The following is a 19,035-nucleotide window of genomic DNA, read 5'->3' on the forward strand; positions in this document are numbered from 1 at the left end:
GAAGCTGAGTTCTCACCCATATCAGCTTTTATTGTGGTTTCGTTGGGGTTTTTTCCCCCCTAAATGCAATCATGGGCTAAAGTCATGCAACTGTGTGCAAAGGCACATCTGAAGAATTGCTCAGCATCAGAACTCTCTCACATGCTGCGCGCCTAATTCTGTGCAAGCAGCTTAGCGCTCCAGGCAGGGACTGGCTTTTTGAGATGTATTTGTACAGTGCACAGCTGGCATCTCAGCATGGCGGGAATGCAAAATAATAAATAAAAAGCGTTGCAGGCGTTGGCTCTTGTCCTCAGCCTCTCAAGCCCCAGGAAGCTAGGCAAAAGTTTTCACTGCAATCTGTGTCGTTGCTTTTCAGCTGTAATTGTGACACAGTGTTTGTGGATGCTGAGGGACTTTAGTTCTTGTTTAACAGACTTGGGATTAGTGGGTCCAGCAGTCTGCTAGGCATCGGCATCCCTGACATCTGTTCGTTTTTTTCTGCAATTGACATGCTACCATGTGTAGCCTTGGCCAATTCATTTAGAGTTTGCTACACATTTTGCTGAAGTCTGTAGGAGGCTTTCCATTCATTTCTTTAAGCTTTAGATTGGGCCCCCAATTGCACTGTGCCTCAGTTTACCCATCTATCAAGCAGTGATCATGTGGCTTGACTTCACAGCAGATGTGTGAGGTACCGTTAATAAAGGGCCTGAGTTCTGGTCTCAGAATTGCTGGTGTCAATCTGGAGTCATGCCATGGATTTCAGTGGAATAGCTCCGGATTTACACCACCTTATTTTAGATTGGGAGCTTGGCCCAATTTTTGTCTGCGGTTCAAGAGCAGTAGAATTTCCTGAGCCGGTGGGTTATGAAAACACTCCAATCTTAAACGTCCGGTACCTCAGAATTCTGCAAAGGGGGAGGTCAAAAATCAGGCCTATAACGAGAAGTCAGTTTCCACCTGAGGTAAGGAGCTGTCTCAGCAACTCCGTCTTTACATAGCCTGGGGCATTTCAGCTCTTTTGCGATGCACACAAGTTTGCGTGGAGCTGAGCTACGGGCTAGAGTCACTTAAAAACCAGATTGATTTGGTCTCTCTGGCAATGCGTAAGGTCTGCTATTTGGCATGGGGGGGATATCCCCAGCCCATGTGTTCTCTTGGGAGGATGGTGATAGAGAAAAAGGGGGGTTTTCAGCACTATGCCCCGCCAGGCACGTTTCCTTGGGCGTGATTCTCTTTTCTCACTGGCGTAAATCAGGGCTGATGCCATTGGAGTCAGTGTTACATGAGTATAAAGCATGAGTGAGGTCAGGTGCAGGCCCTTTCGTGCCAGTCAGTCCACTGCATACATTATCTGTGCATACTCCATCCAAAGGGACTTTTAAAATAAAGCGTCTGTTTGTGTGTGTTGGCAATCTGGAGTACAGCTTGATCACATTGGGTGCTGAGCACCCTCTGCTTTCCAATGCAAATTCAGTACAAGTAGATGCTCTGAGCCTTGGTTTCCCCATCTGTAAAATGGAGCCAATTATCCTTACACATCCCCGAGGGTGAGTTAAATGCCATAGTGGACCAAACCTCTAGCTTGTGTAAATGAGCAGAGCTCCGCCGACAAGCTGAGGACCTGACCTCATGTTTCTGAGATGCCTGTCGCTCCTCAGGGGTCAGGCACTGGGGCCGGGGAAAGCTTTGGGATTGAGTCTGTGTATTTGCACAAACACTAGTGAGCAGCACGAGGAAATCGAACAGGCGGGAGGCACCGCAGAGACTTGTAACCATACATTTATTATTCCACATTGACAGGCCTTAAAATGATTACACAGATGCCTGACAAGATGATCACGTACATTTGATAAGAACATCGACGTTTATAATAGAAAAGCAGAACTGGCCATTTCGCTATGGCTTCTTACAAACTTGAGTCCATCTATTCACAAGATAGGCTAAGAAGAGGGGGTCTGATCCTGCGCTTACTGAAGCTAAAAGCAGCAGAATCCTCCTCAGTGAGAGCTTTGCTAATGACTTCAGTGGGAGCAGACCCCCGCCTCTCCCCAGTGACAAGTGCTACAGGTAAAAAGATGGGCTACGTATTAAATATAGGGTGTTACCTTCAAGTAGGGCTGGTATATTACACAAATAACCACATTATTTGGAGTTACTAGCATTTTTGCAATGTCCATCATAAAATTCCATTTAAACAAAACAAATCTCTGCCATCTTTAGCTACAGAAAGAGCGTTCTTCTATTCTCATTTTTTGGGTTGTTTCTGGTTTTGACCCTGCACACGCAAGTATAGGAAGCATTAATAAGAACTGGATCCTTCAACATATTTAAGAATTATATTATTCTAACAAATAAGACCAAAAAAATTAGATTTTACAGTTAAATATTTCATAAGCCAGACAAAGGTTTTACTGTACAAGCGACTGTGCATTTAAAAAGAAAAAAAAAAGTAAATGATAGTGCAAAGCAAATTCTTTTGGCCAGTCTTGCGACCATTTGCATAAAATAGAGGTGTCTGTATTTACATCTTCATATGACAATATGTCATAAAGGAACATAGTTGCAGATATATATATTTTTTTTAGTTTTAAATACTCCATGAACACCATTAAATTGGTATGAAGAATTCCTTTTATTTTCTTTGTGCTTTCTATCAGTGGAACTATTGTACTGATAAACTTGAACGCATCAAAAGACAGGCTGCCGTAGTCCAATTTGACAGACAGGTATCAATCAAAAGGCATGGACTTGCTATTTGCTAAGGCAAGTGGAGTTTGCAGTTTTTAAATCCATGAGTGGTCATTGCAGCTTTACAACTAAATCCAGGTATATATGATTTGATGTCTCAATCCCATATTTAAATGGTAATGCAATTTCTATGCATTATATGTCACTTGATTGCCGGAAAAGTACCCACTGAGATTTGAAAACCAACCATCTTTGCTTTAGCTGTGGTGCATAGGATGGGATTTTCAAAGGCGCTCAAGGTCTCATTGAAATTCAACCTTAACTCACTCAAACATAAGCAACAGATGCCAAATAATTCTCATGATAATTTAAAAAAAAACACTGATTAGTAGTAGTTTCATAATCGGTTAAGAGAAAAAAAGGAGCAACTCTTGGCTTGTTCTACATCACCCTGTCGGAGGGATGCTTACCACCAGCCACGTGCTTTGTTAAATACTCATAGGGTTATTATTAATTTAGAACTATGCTTCAGCATTATTATTAATGCATCTCCTCTGAAGTGGCTACACAACTACAGGAGACCTCTAGTTCACATCTTGAAAGATACTGAAGCACCTAACTCCCACGGGGTTTTCCTATTTAATAGGACTGGGAATCTAATTCTAAGCCCGGACTCTCAATCGCCCTTCGCCGTGTGCAGTCATTTACACCTCGTGCAAAGTGGAGGGAAAATGCTTCCACTTTAGTAGCATTTTGTATCCATTTTGCATGGGTAGACACGGTTCACTGCAACACAGAAGTAGGACCCCCCTCTGCTTAAAGTAGCTATTGCGACACACAAGTCCTGGGTTCTGTTCCCATCCCTGCCACTGGTGTGCTACATTCAGTGACCTAGAGTGGTAGCTCTTACAACCCAGCTGCAAGCTGAAGTGGCAAACTGTTATACAGGCAAACGTACTTTATTCATAAGAGTCGTCTCATCGTCTTCAATGGAACAACTTGTGTGAGTAAGGTTATGTTAGGACCAGGCCCTAATTCCTGTTTGAAGCACAGGGAACTAATTTATGTCAGCTAGCAATGTGGAGGGGCAGTGTGGTCTAGGGAGATCTCAAGGACCCAGGAATGCTGGCTTCTAGCCCAGACTCTGCCACAGAGCTACTGTGTGATGCCCGTTTACTTCCCTACGCGTTGTCTATTTCAGTTGTAAGATCACTGTGGAGGATGGTCACTATGTGTCTGTGCAGCACTCAGCATGATGGGCCGTAATCTCAGCTGAGGCCTCTAGCTGCTGCTCTATTACCAGTGGTAAGCATGGGTCAGGAGTGCCACTGTATGTGGCCTTTGACAAATCCCTCTACCTCAATTTACCTGTCTGTAAAATGGGGATAATAATAGTGCCCTAAATCACCACAGGGGTTGTGATATGAGGCATAATTAGGCTAAACACTTTGAGATGAGAAGTGCTATATATTATGATTTCATTTGTCTAAAATAAAGCCAGGGGGTTACATTTTATTTAAAATTGAGGGGTCATTCAAATCTCAGTCAGTACTTTAAGAAACAGCTGACAATCTCCTTTCTTTAAGCACAAATGCATGGTGTGTAGAGCCACTCTAGGTGTAAAAATGGAAGGGAATCATAAAATAAATACTAAGTATTGCCACAGCTGCCTGTGTGCCACTTGGAAATGAGAGAGGAGAAGCTGCTACGCTGGATTTCATATTATTCCAAAGGCTTCCAAGTCCTCTTTGCAGCAAACATGTTTGTAAGTGCACCTCACACACTGGATTGTCCCAAACGCATTCTTCGTCTTGGACGCAACCATCGAGACTAACTAGAAGTAGCAAGAAATTAACGTCCAAGTCAGGACAAAAGGAAAACACATTGTGTTAAAAAATTACATCTCATGTAAACATATGGGAAGGGGATTGGGGAGGTCGTCAAGCGTGGGATCAGCCATGTTACTGTTAAAAACAAACAAACAAACAAACAAAAATCACAACACAACCACTTTCAAAATCATATCACAGCACTTGTTCACATGGCTGATACCTGCTCACTCGCTAGCAATATTCTTCAGAGCCTTAACTGCGTCAGTGAGAGCCAGTCACACCTGTTTTGCTGTAAACAAGACTCGCGTCTCAGCTGATGCGGGCAGCTCTGGTTTGTTTGGTGGTTAAAGGCCCTTTTCGGAGGGGGCGAGTGGCTAAGGCTTCTTAGTTCATTCTTCCTGCATTTGCAGAGAGATGGATTGGCTGATTTCTGGGGCCTTTTTAAAATTTTCTCTAATACTTATGATTCTGCAGGAGGATAGGGGTTTTTTTTGGTTAAGAGCGAGATGATGGAAAGGCATTCTGGACATAGCCACAGCTGGGCAATTAACAAACATCTGATTCCACACACTCCTATATACAATCCACCCATTTCAAAGTGACCAAAGGAACCTTACTGAGTGACCAATTCAAGCCTTGTGGACGTGTGTTTTGAACTGTATATAGCTCTGGTCGGTCTTTGTTTGCCAATTACCTATATTGGTGAGGGAAGGATCCTGATTTGCCTTCAGATTGGGAGATGTCCTGTGCTAGGCCTCATTTTGATCTATTTGCGATTGACAGGAGTAACACATTGATGGGCGTTTTATTCGGTTCAAGTTACACGTGCCTCCTTGAGTCCTTCCTAGTAGGGTCTCCAGACAGATTCATCCATCCTCCCGGTAGTCGTCATGGCTGTAGGCGAGTTACTGTGGCTACCATCCGCATCAACGCCATCATTCTGATTGGCAAGGTTGGGATTCATTAAGTTGTTGCCCGCTGAGGCACTCGTGCAGGAGGACAGCATCCTTGTGGGTGAGCGCTCACCCCCCGCCACCATGGAGAATTGGTATGATCCGGACGACGTACCGTAGTACAAATGGTAAGGGGAAGGGTTGGTTTGGAAGGGTCCACTTTGGTTCTGGGTGGAGCCAGGGTAGGGTGGCGGAAGGTAGGTGTGGTGGAAGCGGGTCGTGGTGGGCATGCTGGTCATGCTGATGCCACTGATCCCTGAGGCTGAGGGCGTCGGGGGGTAAGGGAAGGCCGCTGACATTGCGCCGGGGTAATGCATCCGGGGATCGGAAAACCTGGTCTCGGTCAGGGTCGGCAGTGTGGGAAAGGAGCGATCAAACTGACGTGGGTCGGAGAAGGGGCTCAGATCCGACGTGCCTATTTGCAAGAAAAAAGAACATTGGCTGGTTAGGCTTTTCCTGCTGGAAAACAAAGACCAGAGCTGACGGGCGCAGCTTTAGGGTGTACTTGGGGCTGATGCTTAATGGGAGAGTGAGTGATTTGTCCAAACAGGGTCCTGTGAGCAACAAGTCCACAGGTCTATTCCTGCCTCTGCAACAGGAAAAAAGCCACACTGATCTGAACACCTTTATACAGATAGAACTACATCCACACCATGGGACTGCATTGACTCCATAAAGGGATTGCATCCACACTTAAGGGACTGCACTGACTTAACTGTATTGGTTTCTAAACTGGGTACAAAAGTGATATGAAAATTGGGTGCAGACCAGCCCTTGTAACCAGCATTAGGTCTGTCGTTATCCTTTCTCGATGGCGAGAGGATTGCAGCCTTTACTCAAATCAGTCCGTGAAACAGAAGAAATTCTAACCTATGCCTCATAAATAAACAATTTAGGAGTGTGAACAACAAAACACAAAGTAGGGATCTAACACAAATCAGCAATTGCGTAACAAAGTCGTTTTGCCTAGTAGCTAGAGCACTGGACAGGGGCTTAGGAAACCTGGGTTCTATGCCTGCCTCTGCCACTGGTCTGCTGAGTGATCATGTGCAAGTTACTTCAGCTCCCTGTGCCTCAGTTTCCCTATCTATAAAATGGGGACAATGTGCTTGGTAAAAGCTCTTTGAATTCTACTGATGGGGAGGGTGAGGTATCTTTGCTTGTATACTCTGCACAGCACTGTATGGTACTCTACAGCATGGTACACAGCCTGGTGTTGGTGCAGTTGTCCTTGTGTCTCCAGCATAAGAAATAAAATTCACAGTAAGAGGCACGTCCTAAATCTGCAGTTAAGGGGATGTTGTGGAAGCTACAAAAAGTCATTTGTTTAGGCCAGTCCGGTTTCCTTCCCTGAAAGCTGTTGTTTCTTATCCATGAAAGAACGGGGATAAGCTTATTTCTCTAGCGGTTTATCCGTTTTCAGCAGAAAAAAAAAAGCTGTAAACACAAAAAAATTGTTTAGCCATTGCGTGGGCTGTGTAGCAAATAAACCGGGACAGGGCCCCAGACAGCCAGTCCCTGAGCCAGTTGGTCAGGCCCCCTTGGTGTACACACACGCACAAACAGAGCCAGGGAGGGAAAGCCGGAGTCTAGGCCAGGTCGTTAAGCCTTTGTGTGGGTGGCCTGTTCATGCTGATAGCATCAGGGGATGGAGCTGATAAACACACAGCTGAAAGCTCCCAGGCTGAGCCACCATATCCCTGCTGCTTTTTGCCTCTGAGGGGATCTAAAAAGAGTGGAAAACTTGGTCCTTCTGGCCAAAAATCCGATGGCGGGGCAGATATAAAGTGGTGTCCCCCTCTAATTCCCTCAGACATTGGGGCAGCCCCGTCTGTTTGGGGGGAGGTCAAAGAGATCGTCCACCACTGCAAACCCAAAGGATTTCCCAGGCAGACCAAGCTAGGAAAGGGAGTCCAAGACGGCATGGTTCCCAGGGGAGCACTGGTCCTTCTCATAAATGTGCCAGACTTCGGCGGCTGCCTTAAGATCTGTGGCCTCTCCCCCTGGATTCCAGCACATCTGTGGGCTTGGGGGACCTGCTACAAAGCAAAGATGAGCCGAGGTGGTTTGAGTCACTGCAAAGCCCACACGCTCAAGGGCCGAGTGTTGCCCACCCTGGGTTGACCCGCTTGCAGTTCATTGCGTGGGGAGGGCAAGAGTTAGCCTCATGGTTCTTGCCACAACAGTGAAAGCTGCTGCTGGGCCAGTTACAACTTCACAGCCCCTGCGGGCGCGTCAGAGAGTGGGCAAGACGTCTTCCCAGCATCTCCACTTCTGGGACCTTGAACTATTCCTGTTCTAACCGAGCAGCAGCAACAGGAGAATGGAGCTGGCCAAAGGAGGTACAAGAAAGGGACTTCCCTCAGCCCCATTCCAAACTCCACCTTCGCGGGAGCCTACCGTGGAAAGTGGCTCTCCTCAGACCCACGGTCTCCATGCAACATGTCCTTAGAGTCCCAGCCCCAGCCACAGGCTGGCAAACATCATTGCTTTCAATGGAGTGGCACCCCCTTACACCAGCTCTGAATCTGGCCCATAGGGTCAACCCTGGCTGCTCTTTATCAATCTCTAGACCAGAATACTGTCGTTTTTTTACTGTAGTTTTTTTCTGTAATGACAAAATACAAGCGATGGGATCCTTCTCCATACATGTCTATACAGAGGGCACTTTGTAGGTTGCACAGTATCCCTAATATATGAGCTTCCTGAGTGCCAAAGAATGACATGTCAATGGATTAGGAGGAGGGAAATAATACAGTTAGAAGCTACGTTTCTGATCTTCTTTACACAAGTGTGATTCAATTGACTTTTATGGCTTAACTCCTGATTTACACTGGTCTAAGTAGCTGGTCTAAAGCTACAGACCACAATCAGAGCTGGCCTGTAGCTTTAGATCAGAAGCAGAATTATAACAATGAGATCCTTGCAAGCAGGTAGAGTGGAGACTTATTTTAAAGGGGAGCAGATAGATTAGGCTACCCAGGGGTGGATGTGAGGTGCAGTGTAGGTACACTGCCTTTTTCTTAAATGTGAGGCCAATAAATAAAGCCCAACCTAGAGAGTGCTTTTTCAACCCAAAATGCTTTACAAATTATATGTATATATTGTAAAGCAGAACAAAATCCATCCAGACCATCCACCACCAAAATACAGCCCAGCAATGTTACTCAGCAGTTTGGGACAGGAAGTGAAGAAGAGGGCCCTGTCCAACCGTGAATGCGGGGGGCGGGGGGAATCTTAGGGCAGGGAGAATGGAATTACTCATGCTGGAATTTGTCCAGTATCTCCCGGCTAACACCCTTATGCTACTGGGAAAGGCACTGTGCGATTGTTAACCATTGCAAATGACCGAAGGACCTTCACTTTACATCTCATCCTAAAGGCAGGACCTCTGGCAGCACAATATCCTCCCAGGAAGCCATGAATCCACAAAAGAGAAGTGACGCACTCACAGCCCTTCCTGACTGCCTAGGTGTTGCTTGGAGATCTCCCATTTGAGCATTGGACTGTCTAGACCTGCTTAGCTTTTGACACCTGATAAGTTCCCAACACAAGGTAAAGGTACAGCTGCATAAAGGGAACAGAGCTGTTCCGTGATAAGGGGAAGAGCATCACCTATTGCATCACAGCCCATGGGCCCTCCCCCCCCATCACTTCCTGCATATGCAATTTCATTTGTAATCTCTGGACTCTTCTCAGGGAAGCAGCCTCCAAATTTGCTACATTTCCCCCAGGGTTAGGCCATCCCTGGGAATTCAGCTTCACCAGATCGTCCAATATAGATGATGACTATCTCACTTTAAATGGTGAGCAGACGTACCAGCTGAGCCAAGAGGGAATTACTTTCCTTCATTATATTTCATATACCTATACATAACATTCCATAAAAAACAAATTGAAATAAAAGATAAGTTCTCAGGGCACATTTCCCTTTGCCTCTATAATATACTCAAAAGGGGGTTATTTTTATTATTTTACAGACCAACTATTTATTGGTCTGTACTTGCACCACTTGGGAATCCACACTTGCTACTATTTAGATGCAACAGTACCAAAGTGTTAATTAAAGGCCCTGTGCAGAGAGCTCTATGGAAAAGGACATGGGTAAAATATGAGGGTTGGAAGGGACCTCAGGTGGTTATCTAGTCCAACCCCCTACTCAATCAGGACCAATCCACAATTTTGGGCCAGAACCCTAAGTGGCCTCCTCAAGGATTGAACTCACAACCCTGGGTTTAAGCAGGCCATTGCTCAAACCACTGAGCTATCCCTCCCCCATAGAGAGGTCTATGGAAACTCCTTCTATGGCATGCAAATACTGCTAGCTTTCCAGGTGTCAGCTCTTACACCTCAGAACAAGCCAGTGACACAGAGATAATGAACCAGATGCAATGGAATTAAACCAGGGCTGAATCTGAATCAGTATGCTGCCCCCTGTACATAATGCATGCTCATTAGCATTGAGTCCTTGCATGTTAAGTAGTGGTATGAGTCTCATCTTGACTCAACTTAAACTACAGTGTACACTTTGCAGGCTCGCTGCAACACACCTACGCCTCTTAGACAATAGTCTATATCTATACACCTCTGACCACCGAAATACAGCCACCTCAGTGCTGGCGTGCCACAATGCAGAGTGGTTTAAGGCAGGAAGTGAAGACGAATATCTTAGCCATCTGAAACTATGGAAGGAACAGGAGGGCTGGACCTAACTCCCCAAGCTGGAATTTTGCCAGGAGACCTGTGCTAACACCATGCTTGCAAACTGTGGTCAGAACCTGGGTTTAACATCTTATCCGGAAGAAGGTTTCAGCTTTTACAGAGCAGCAGTAAAACTAGCCTTGATTGTTTGCTTTTTAATTCTCATCCTTCATCTCTGGGGGCGTTGTCCTGCCAGGAAAATCCAAACAGTGGCCACGGAACAACACACCACCTCCCTGTATAATGGCATTCTTTGTGTTCCGATTCCCCACTCCCCCCCATCCCCCCCACCTTTCTAACACAAAGGGGGAGAAATGGCGCCATCCTGGAGCTGTAGACACTTTACACCACCAGCCAACTGGAAAGTGGGAAATAGCCTTAGGGCAGATCCTGCCCAAACAGGGCAGATGGGGGAGGTTGACAGGCCGTAGGGATGGGAAAATGTTTCTTAGTGTGCTGAATACTAGTGTTAGCTCTGTTTATAGCCACTGTTGGGTTGTATAACAACCTCCCAGGGATCAGAATGGGTGTGCCGCGGATTAGCACTCCCAAGGAATATCCCTGACTGCTTGGGCACCTGCTGCCTGCACTCCTGGACCGGGCAAGGCACTGCTTTGCACAGCCATGTGTACAACTAGGTATCATCAGGCCTTTACGGCTGTGATAGCAATCATTCCAACAAGGAGTTAATACAAACCCTGGGCTTTAAGCGCAGGTTTTCTGAGGGAAAAGGCATTACCCGCCAGGCCTTACCGATTGAAGCTTTTTGTCCCTCACCAAGAGACACACTAAGGGGTAATTGAGTAAGGGACATGTGTCTATATTGCCTGCAACCCACTGCCCCACCGTGATAGCCAAACCCTGCCCCAGGCTGTCAAAACTGCAGCTGCTGAATGAGTGACAGCCCCTAGCAACATAATGAGACATGGGCTGGACAGAAGTGGGGCTGGTCTAGTGAAGCTAAAGCAATGCAGGTGTAACACACCAGTGACTGCATGCTACAGGTTGCCCCACTGTGCCACTCCCACAGATAATATGAGCTGCTATGTTCCGGCCCCTGCTTAGGGAACCTTGTCTCTGGTGCGCTAGATGCAGCAGCTCTTGCCTTTCGTTCTGGCAGGCTCCTGTTCAAGCTGTGGTGTGTTAGCCAAGGTAAGAGTCATCCCGTAAGCCTGGCATGCGTCATGTGGCTAGACAGCCCCGTGGCTAGCACCCAGAGCCCACTCTGAGACTGAATCAGGCCTGTGCCTAGATGCTCTTCCCACGTTGCAGCGTTTGGCACCAGACCTGCTTTGCACAGGCCACTCTGTGGACTGTGCCAAGCGGCACTCAGCCACCAACTAATGCGATGTTGGGGTGCATGTCAGGGCCACTGTGGGGAGAGTGTTCCTATTTTCACATTGGACACTAGAATCTGGCCCCACTTGGACTTGATCAAAGGACCCTCGGCTACAAAACCTGCAGCTCTCCCATGCTGGGTGAACGTCTCTTTGTGAAGCAATAGTCGCTTTTATGTCAGGCCTCTTTTCCAAGCGGCGCCCATCAGATGGCAATACCACTGCAAAGTGATCAACACCCGGACGAGAGCTGACATTCTGTCCACTAGAGGGCAGTGGTGCACACAGACCCCATTCCGGACACTTTTAGACAACGACACACAGGTTGCAAGTGGAGACAAAAGATGGTCTTGTGGCAAAGACACCTTCCAGGAGCTCTGGATTCACTTCCCAACTCTGCTACAGCCTCTCTGTGCCACTGTGAACACGTTATTTAGTCTCCCTCTGCCTCAGTGTCCCGCATAAAATGGAGATACTAATAATATTTTATTTCCCCCATCCAGGGTCAGGCTCATCTGTTTAGACTGTGAGCTCTGTGTGGTGGGAACTATCTCTAAGTATGTGTACATACAGCGCCTAGCACAATGGGACCCTGCTTTCAGTTGCGGGCTCTAGGCCCCGCTGTCATACGTATAATGGTGAACCTGTGTTTCTGCAGCATTCAGCCAACTCTATCCCACAAAAACAAACCAAACAACAGAGCCTGAAGTTTTACACAAGTAATAAGCACAATTAATTCGCAAATGATTAACTGGAATGCATCACTAAGCTAAAATTTTCCCTACATATTTGCTGGGCATCATTGTCCTCTAATGAAATTTGGAAGGATGTTCATCTTGCCCGAGTTCCTAGTCTCCTACTGCTGCTCTCAGAAGAGTCAACCCTGATGTTCTGAATCATAACAGACTTGACAAGTTCCAAATAAAACAGCTGTATTAATGTGTTCCACAACCACTTCTTGTAACAGCAAAGGAACCTTCTGTCACATTAAACAAGTGATCAAGGGGCAATCTAGAGTGAATATACATTTGCACAACCGACTCAGCGCATGCTAGGAAAGTCGGAGTTAGTACCTTGTATCTACACTCTCCTCACCAGCCCTTCACTCCGTTTGAAATCAGAGCTGCTTTTTATACTCTCTCTCTCTCTCTCTCTCTCTCACACAAACACACACTCCACTGCATCCAACACACGCATCTGCAACGCTTTGCATCTGCAAATTTACGATGGCTTGACTTAGTTTATAGCTGTCCAGCCCCTTCGCTTTTTAGACCCTGGCAATTTGAGCTTGAGTATTTCAGCTGTCCAGTTGCCAATCAAAATATTTGAAGGAAATGTTTATTTTCTTCTCGAAATCACACCAGCTGCTGCACTAACTGAATAAGCCCATTTAGATGTAAGAATTTAACCATTGTAAGATTGACTCGAGTGCCCAACTACTCCAAAATCTGACCCAATCGCCCAGCGGAAATGTCAGTGTTTTGGATGGGAGATTGGGGAAGCGTGGAATGTGTATTAAATAAAAGCCATGGAGAGGTCAAAGCCCTGATTGCTAATGTCACTGTCTTGTAGTTGGGCTCGTTCTGGCATCGGGATGGTGTGAAGGAGCAGGCCAGCAATACACCCTATTTTGTGCCAGTGCAAAATGCACATCTTAAAACCCCCTTTCCCCCCTGCTTTTGCCACGCTTCAGACAAACCAGCTTTCAAAGCCATGTTGCTCTTTTCCAGCTAAAGCAGCTGAGCCCAAGTGACAGAGTGGCTTCAGTGTCCCACCAGCTTGGGAGCCCATATAGGCCTTTTCTGGCATTGAGGAGATAAAGGACAAGCGCTGTACAAATGCCTGCTTATTACTGGCAGCAAAGCCCGAGTGGGTCAGCAGCGGGAGCTGCTGGCTCACGAGGCGCCAACATGGGGACGCTTTGTGTCATGCAGCAGGAGGGAGGCGCGTCTCTGGCGCGGGGAATAAAGTTCTGCCTCCTCGCCGAAGACTGCTAGCTGTCCCAGGAGGGCTGGGCAACGCAAAGCTGAGCCTCGTTGCCTTTCGGGCCCTGCACCATTTCACTGGACCTGATCCCCTGCCGAGCAGGAACATTCTGGGGAATGGGGGTCCAGCCTCCACTGGGGCCTACAGCACGCATCGCGATACCTGCGCTGGCTTGGAAGTAGCAAGAGCCGATAACAACAGTGAATTGCGGTGCGGTGAAGCCACAGGAGCTTGGGTCGCAGCAGCACTGGCTAGCCACTCAAGTACATACCCACGCGGTTTCCCTGTCATTGTTCTTGGCGTTAGCGAGCTCGGGGACATCTGCACATGCTCCAGTCACACCTCGGACTGAAGTGTAGCCATAGTTCAAGGCACATGGGCCGGGGGGGGGGGAGGAGAGGGTGGGAACAGGGGATCCACTGATGAATAGGTGACTGGTTTAGGTTACAAGGAGGATGGATTTATTTGGGGGCCATGGGAAGTCCCTGGAGTATAAATAATATCAGCGTACAGAGGAGGAAAGGGGGCAGAGGATAATGTAGGCTGAAAACTAGGAAACACGTCTTACCGTGAAGGCTAATAGCCAGTGGGAAAGCAGCGATGCTTTGCACTGCCCATCATCAAAAGTGCTTCACACAGTTACTGGGTAAAACTGTCAACTTCGCAAGGAAGTGATTTAGATGCCCAAGTTCCATTTTCAAGCGTGAATTAGGCATGGAGAGTGGCAGTCACAAGGGTCTTTAAGTGTCTAACTCCCACTGAAACAGTGGGCGTTAAGTACTGCAATACTTTTGTGAATCCCACCCTTTGGTGCTTTTGAAAATTTTGCCCGCCGTAAAGTGTCATAAGCCTCATTTTATAGATGGAGAAACTGAGGCACAGACAGATAACATGTCTTCCCCAAGTAAGTCAGCAGCAAAGCACTGTATATGTGTGTGTGTGTTTATAGGCACACACATACACGTTCTGTTTTCACACATACACAACACAGCTGATACATATATAGAGCGAGAGAGTAAATGGAACACTTGATAATGTTTTAAAAAGATTTTTTCAGTTTGTCTATAGCTGTGTGATGTGTGTATGTACATGCCTTGCAAAATTGACATGAAAAATCCAGCCCAGGGGGAAAAAAAAATCTACTTTCCTGCCATATGGCATGATGATTGATGACAATGTAAACACAAATGATATTTTACACTTCTGTATATAATGTGTGTGTGTCAAAGACAGAGAGCGGTGGGGGAGAAAACTGTGTCTCTATATCTCTCTGTGCCTCTGATTCTTTTCCCCCCGTCCCTTCTAGTTTTTGTTCTCCTTGTATCTAAATTGTCTTCCAACATTCTTCTCTCCCTGCTCTTTTGTACTTCTAATGGCTGGTCCACCTGGGAGTAGGGGCAGTAGGTGGTCCACAGAGCGAGACAGTTGCTCTCTAGAATATCAAATCCTCCTGCTTTCTAGAGAGGAGTCCAAACCCTTCCTTAAATGCCCATTCTCATGGTTACTTGTCATCTCTCACATCTATGAGTGAGTGCATTTACTTTCAAGTCAGAGTCAACAAAGAAGGTGAGAAAAAAAATGGTGAATGTTTCTGGAAAGAAAACAGAACAGAGTTTATTTCGGGGCACTGAAAAGCCAAGGTGTGAACAGCGTCCGTTGCAACAACCAGCAAAGCGGTTGTTCTGTATCTGATATAACTAACTCATGAACTACATGTGATTACTTCCTCTGCTGTGTCTGAAATACCATACAGCTTATCTGAGCATCTCAGGGGCACTTGCTCGAGCGTGTAAAGAACATTTATGACTTGAAACCTTCTGTTTTTGTAAATGTCTTGAAATTTAGAGCTATATGAACACATACAGAGCCCTCCGATCTACTCACCAAAATCCACCCAAACCGGCTTCTTTGTTCCCAGGTCCTTAAATTGACACACCTCAGCTTTGCTGGGCACTGGAGCTCACATTCCCAAAGCTATTTAGGTGCCTCACTCCCATGGATCTCCCATGGGAGTGAGGTACCCAGGTATCTTTGTGAATCTGGGCCTAGGCTAGCAGCATTCTAGTCCACATTTCACTATGCACCTGTATTGCAAAGAGCAGCAAAAGCCCTGACTGGCTGGTATTCGGTGAGATTGACAGCCTGCAGCCTCATGACAGGTTTCAGAGTAGCAGCTGTGTTAGTCTGTATTCGCAAAAAGAAAAGGATGCATCCGATGAAGTGAGCTGTAGTTCACGAAAGCTTATGCTCAAATAAATTTGTTAGTCTCTAAGGTGCCACAAGTACTCCTTTTCTTTTTACCTCATGACAGTGTGTCAGGTCAAAACTTGGAGAGGGGAGACTCCTTAAGGAACGCCATGGTAATTCAGTAGGCAGAACTCAGTTTGCTCTATGGCCCCAAACCTGCATCAGAACACAGTAGCACAGACCTGTGCAATGAGGCAGAGACCTACCGACTGTACAATCTTCTTCCGGGGGGGTATGTTCTAGACGATGTCAGTGAAGCATCAAGAGCTAAGTCAGTGTGGACTGAAGGAAAACCAAGATCCTGACCACTAAAGATCCCACAACCCACCTGCAAGAGAAGAGCTGTTAACCCGATGCCAAATTGCAGGTAGGCTAGTTACATTCTATCTTATGCAGCTGCAAACGAAGAGGGTGTTTTGTTTCACTTCATAAATTGTTGCTGGTAAACAGCTGCCATGCTCTAATCCAGTGGTGGCTGCACATCAGTGGTAGGTGAGTGATTCCTCTGCATACTCTTTATGAAATAAAGTGCTTTAAGTGCTATTATTGTGTCTCATCATGATGCTGCATTTCTTTACTAGGTTATAATCCATCTTTAAACATTCTAAACTCAATTCATTTCAAGGAGTATTGTCCAACGTGCAAATCTAATTCACTGGCTCAGAAGAGCAATTTAAAGACAGAGGAATACTCAGAGATAGAAAGAAGGCAGGAAACCCATCTTGGTATGTTCCTTCCTTTGAGGCAAAAGTTATAGCCCACATTTTATTTTCTTCCCACTAATGTTTGCCTAACTTCCTTTGGAAACAATTTAGTAGCTGCCCAGGGTACAAGGTTTTTAATCATTAAGAAACAGCTATTTTAAAGCGACTATAAGTCAATCTGGATGGGCTCCTGGAGGATGAGGGAGCAGAAATGAAAAGTATTGGCTAGGTCTATAATTTAGAATTTAACCTTAGAACAGCCACGTTGCGTTTCTGAGGCCGGGTCTACACTACAGTCATTACAATGGCCCAGCTATGGCCCGGCAGCTGTGATGATGCAGGGCCGTAATGTAGACACTTGTTACCTTGCCAGAAGGAGGTTTTCCATCACTGTAGTTAATCCAGCTTTCTGAGAAGCAGGAGCTAGGTCAATGGAAGAATTTGCCAATTGACCTAGCCCCTCTACACTTGGGGCAGTGAGAGGGTTAGGTTGACCACATCACACCATTCAGGATGCAACATTTTTCATAGCCCTGAGCAATGTAGCTAGGTCAACCTAATTTTGAAATGTAGACCAAGCCTGAAACACTGGGATACTAGCAGGCTATTCCACGAGACCTATTAAAAGTAATACAGTACTTTACAAACATAAAAAGAGGGGGAAGGAAGATTTTCTTTAAGTGAATATGGTAAAGCATTCTTCTGTGGCCTAATCTGTACTTGACAAATTGTGCTGGGTTTAACTAAATCGATCTAAAATCAACCCGGTGTGAACCCCTAATGTAGCTGCACCAAGAGCGGGACTCTCAGCATGGGCTTCACCCTCTTTCCATTGAAGTCAATGGATGATAGCCAGCAAAGTTAGGTTTGCAAATTACCCAAATGAGCCAAACCAATTTAAACTGGGGCTAAACTAGTTGAAGTGCATTTACACAAGGTGCTGCACTGCTTCTAACTAGATCAATTTAATTAAACCAGTGCAATTTTTCTAATGTAGCAGAGACCCGCGTCTCCCTGGTCCTTTCCAGGGGATTTGCAAGAAAGGTGACTTACATTTCATATTTATTTTGGATGCTTAAAAAGCATCCTATTTGTGCACACAGGTAGTCTCTATTACCACATGTCCCTCTGACTGGTATCATCACACGCCCTGCTGCAGGCGTGATATTCGCACTCCCTGACGAACCTTGTCTTTACACTATACTGTGAACGCTTCCAGCTGAGGGCTGTCTCCTTTTATGTGTTTGAACAGCACCTCACACAACTGGGTCCCCGCTCTCAACTAGAGCCTTTCTAGTTACTGCTGTCTGCCTGAATCTGCGGGCAGTTTGAAACAATAACTCTGTGAGCTACCCCCAGGATCCTCCGAGGGGTCTTGACTCTGAACCCTAATTTGGCTTGTTTAAAAGTCACCCTTGTTAATTATTTCACTGCTGGCTGTTTTAGGAGAACTGGCAAGCTACTGAACTATAGTTGGATGCACTGGCCTGTGTTGGGGGAGCAGCTCCTGAGAGTTTTTGGGCTGGGGCATGAGGAATGCAAACTCCCCTGCACGATATTTAAACTCGCCTCCATTCCCAACCCAAACCAGGGAAGGAAGAAGAGATGCAGCCACGTCCGCCATGTCCCAAAAGCCTCCCTTGTCCCATGGTCCCCAGGACACCAAAATGGACTCCCCTGGGGACTGAAAACCCGAAGCCCCCCTGCAGTAGTGGGCAAAACATCCTCCTTCTTCCTAGAAGCTTCTACGAGGCCATCATGCCAAACTCTGCAGGGCCCTGAAAATGTGGGTGGGGTGGGGAGGGCACATTGAATGAATTGAACTGAATAGCAACACAGAAAAATAACAGGAGACCCTGCTGGGATTGTACTGGATGAATGGGGTTGCAGGGGGTTGTGATGCTTAATCCAGGGGTCCCTGCTACGTAACTTGGGCTGCAATTGGACACAGGGCCTTGCCCAGGATTCATTTCTAACCAGGCTACCTTCTTGGCTTACAAGTCATCACCAAGCGAATCCCACTGTGTTACCTGCAGTAGCCTGGTCTTGGGGAAGAATTGCCTTATAGATTACACACAGCCCTGGGACTCAGGAGTCCTGGGTTCAAGTCCTGGCTCCAGCACTGACTTACTGGGTGACCTTGGGCAAATAGCTACATTGCTCTATGCCTCAAGTTTACCCAGCTATAAAATAAGGCTATTAATAGATTCCAAGCTTCGAAGGGACCACTCTAATTATCTACCCTGAATTCCCACCCAGCACAAGCCATTAATAGTAATGAGCTCACAGGGCTGCTTATAAGGATTGATGGGTTTACTGGCCTTCTTAAACGTCAAGTGCTAGGTGACATGGACCCGATTCTCACAGGTGCTGAGTGGCTTCCATTGACAACAGCTGGAGCTGGGGGGGGCTGCTCAGTGCTTGTAAAAATCATGCCCCATCATTCTATGGAATACCACTGGCATACGGCGGGAGCCCACACCCACCATAGTCAACGGAAAGATTCCCATTAGCAACAATGGGATGAGAGCCGGATCAGGTTCTTCCGCATTTGGGTTCACTCCAGCAACTGGCCAGCCAACCCAGGGAAACAATTTTGAAA

General features: G+C 46.4%; 1 protein-coding gene across 3 annotated transcripts in view; it reads right to left on the reverse strand.

Annotated features, from left to right (window-relative positions):
• Positions 1 to 3,463: 3,463 nt before the first annotated feature.
• Positions 3,464 to 19,035, reverse strand: part of RUNX3 (RUNX family transcription factor 3) — a 112,838-nt gene continuing 97,266 nt past the window's right edge. For all 3 annotated transcript variants that reach the window (XM_043506049.1, XM_043506050.1, XM_038378019.2), the window contains one exon: positions 3,464 to 5,873. In XM_043506049.1, the coding sequence (XP_043361984.1) occupies positions 5,350 to 5,873 (524 nt within the window). In that variant the 3' untranslated portion in view covers positions 3,464 to 5,349. The remainder of the gene's footprint in view (positions 5,874 to 19,035) is intronic.

The sequence above is a fragment of the Dermochelys coriacea genome, chromosome 19, assembly GCF_009764565.3.
Source record: "Dermochelys coriacea isolate rDerCor1 chromosome 19, rDerCor1.pri.v4, whole genome shotgun sequence".
Classification (NCBI taxonomy): Eukaryota; Metazoa; Chordata; order Testudines; family Dermochelyidae; genus Dermochelys; species Dermochelys coriacea.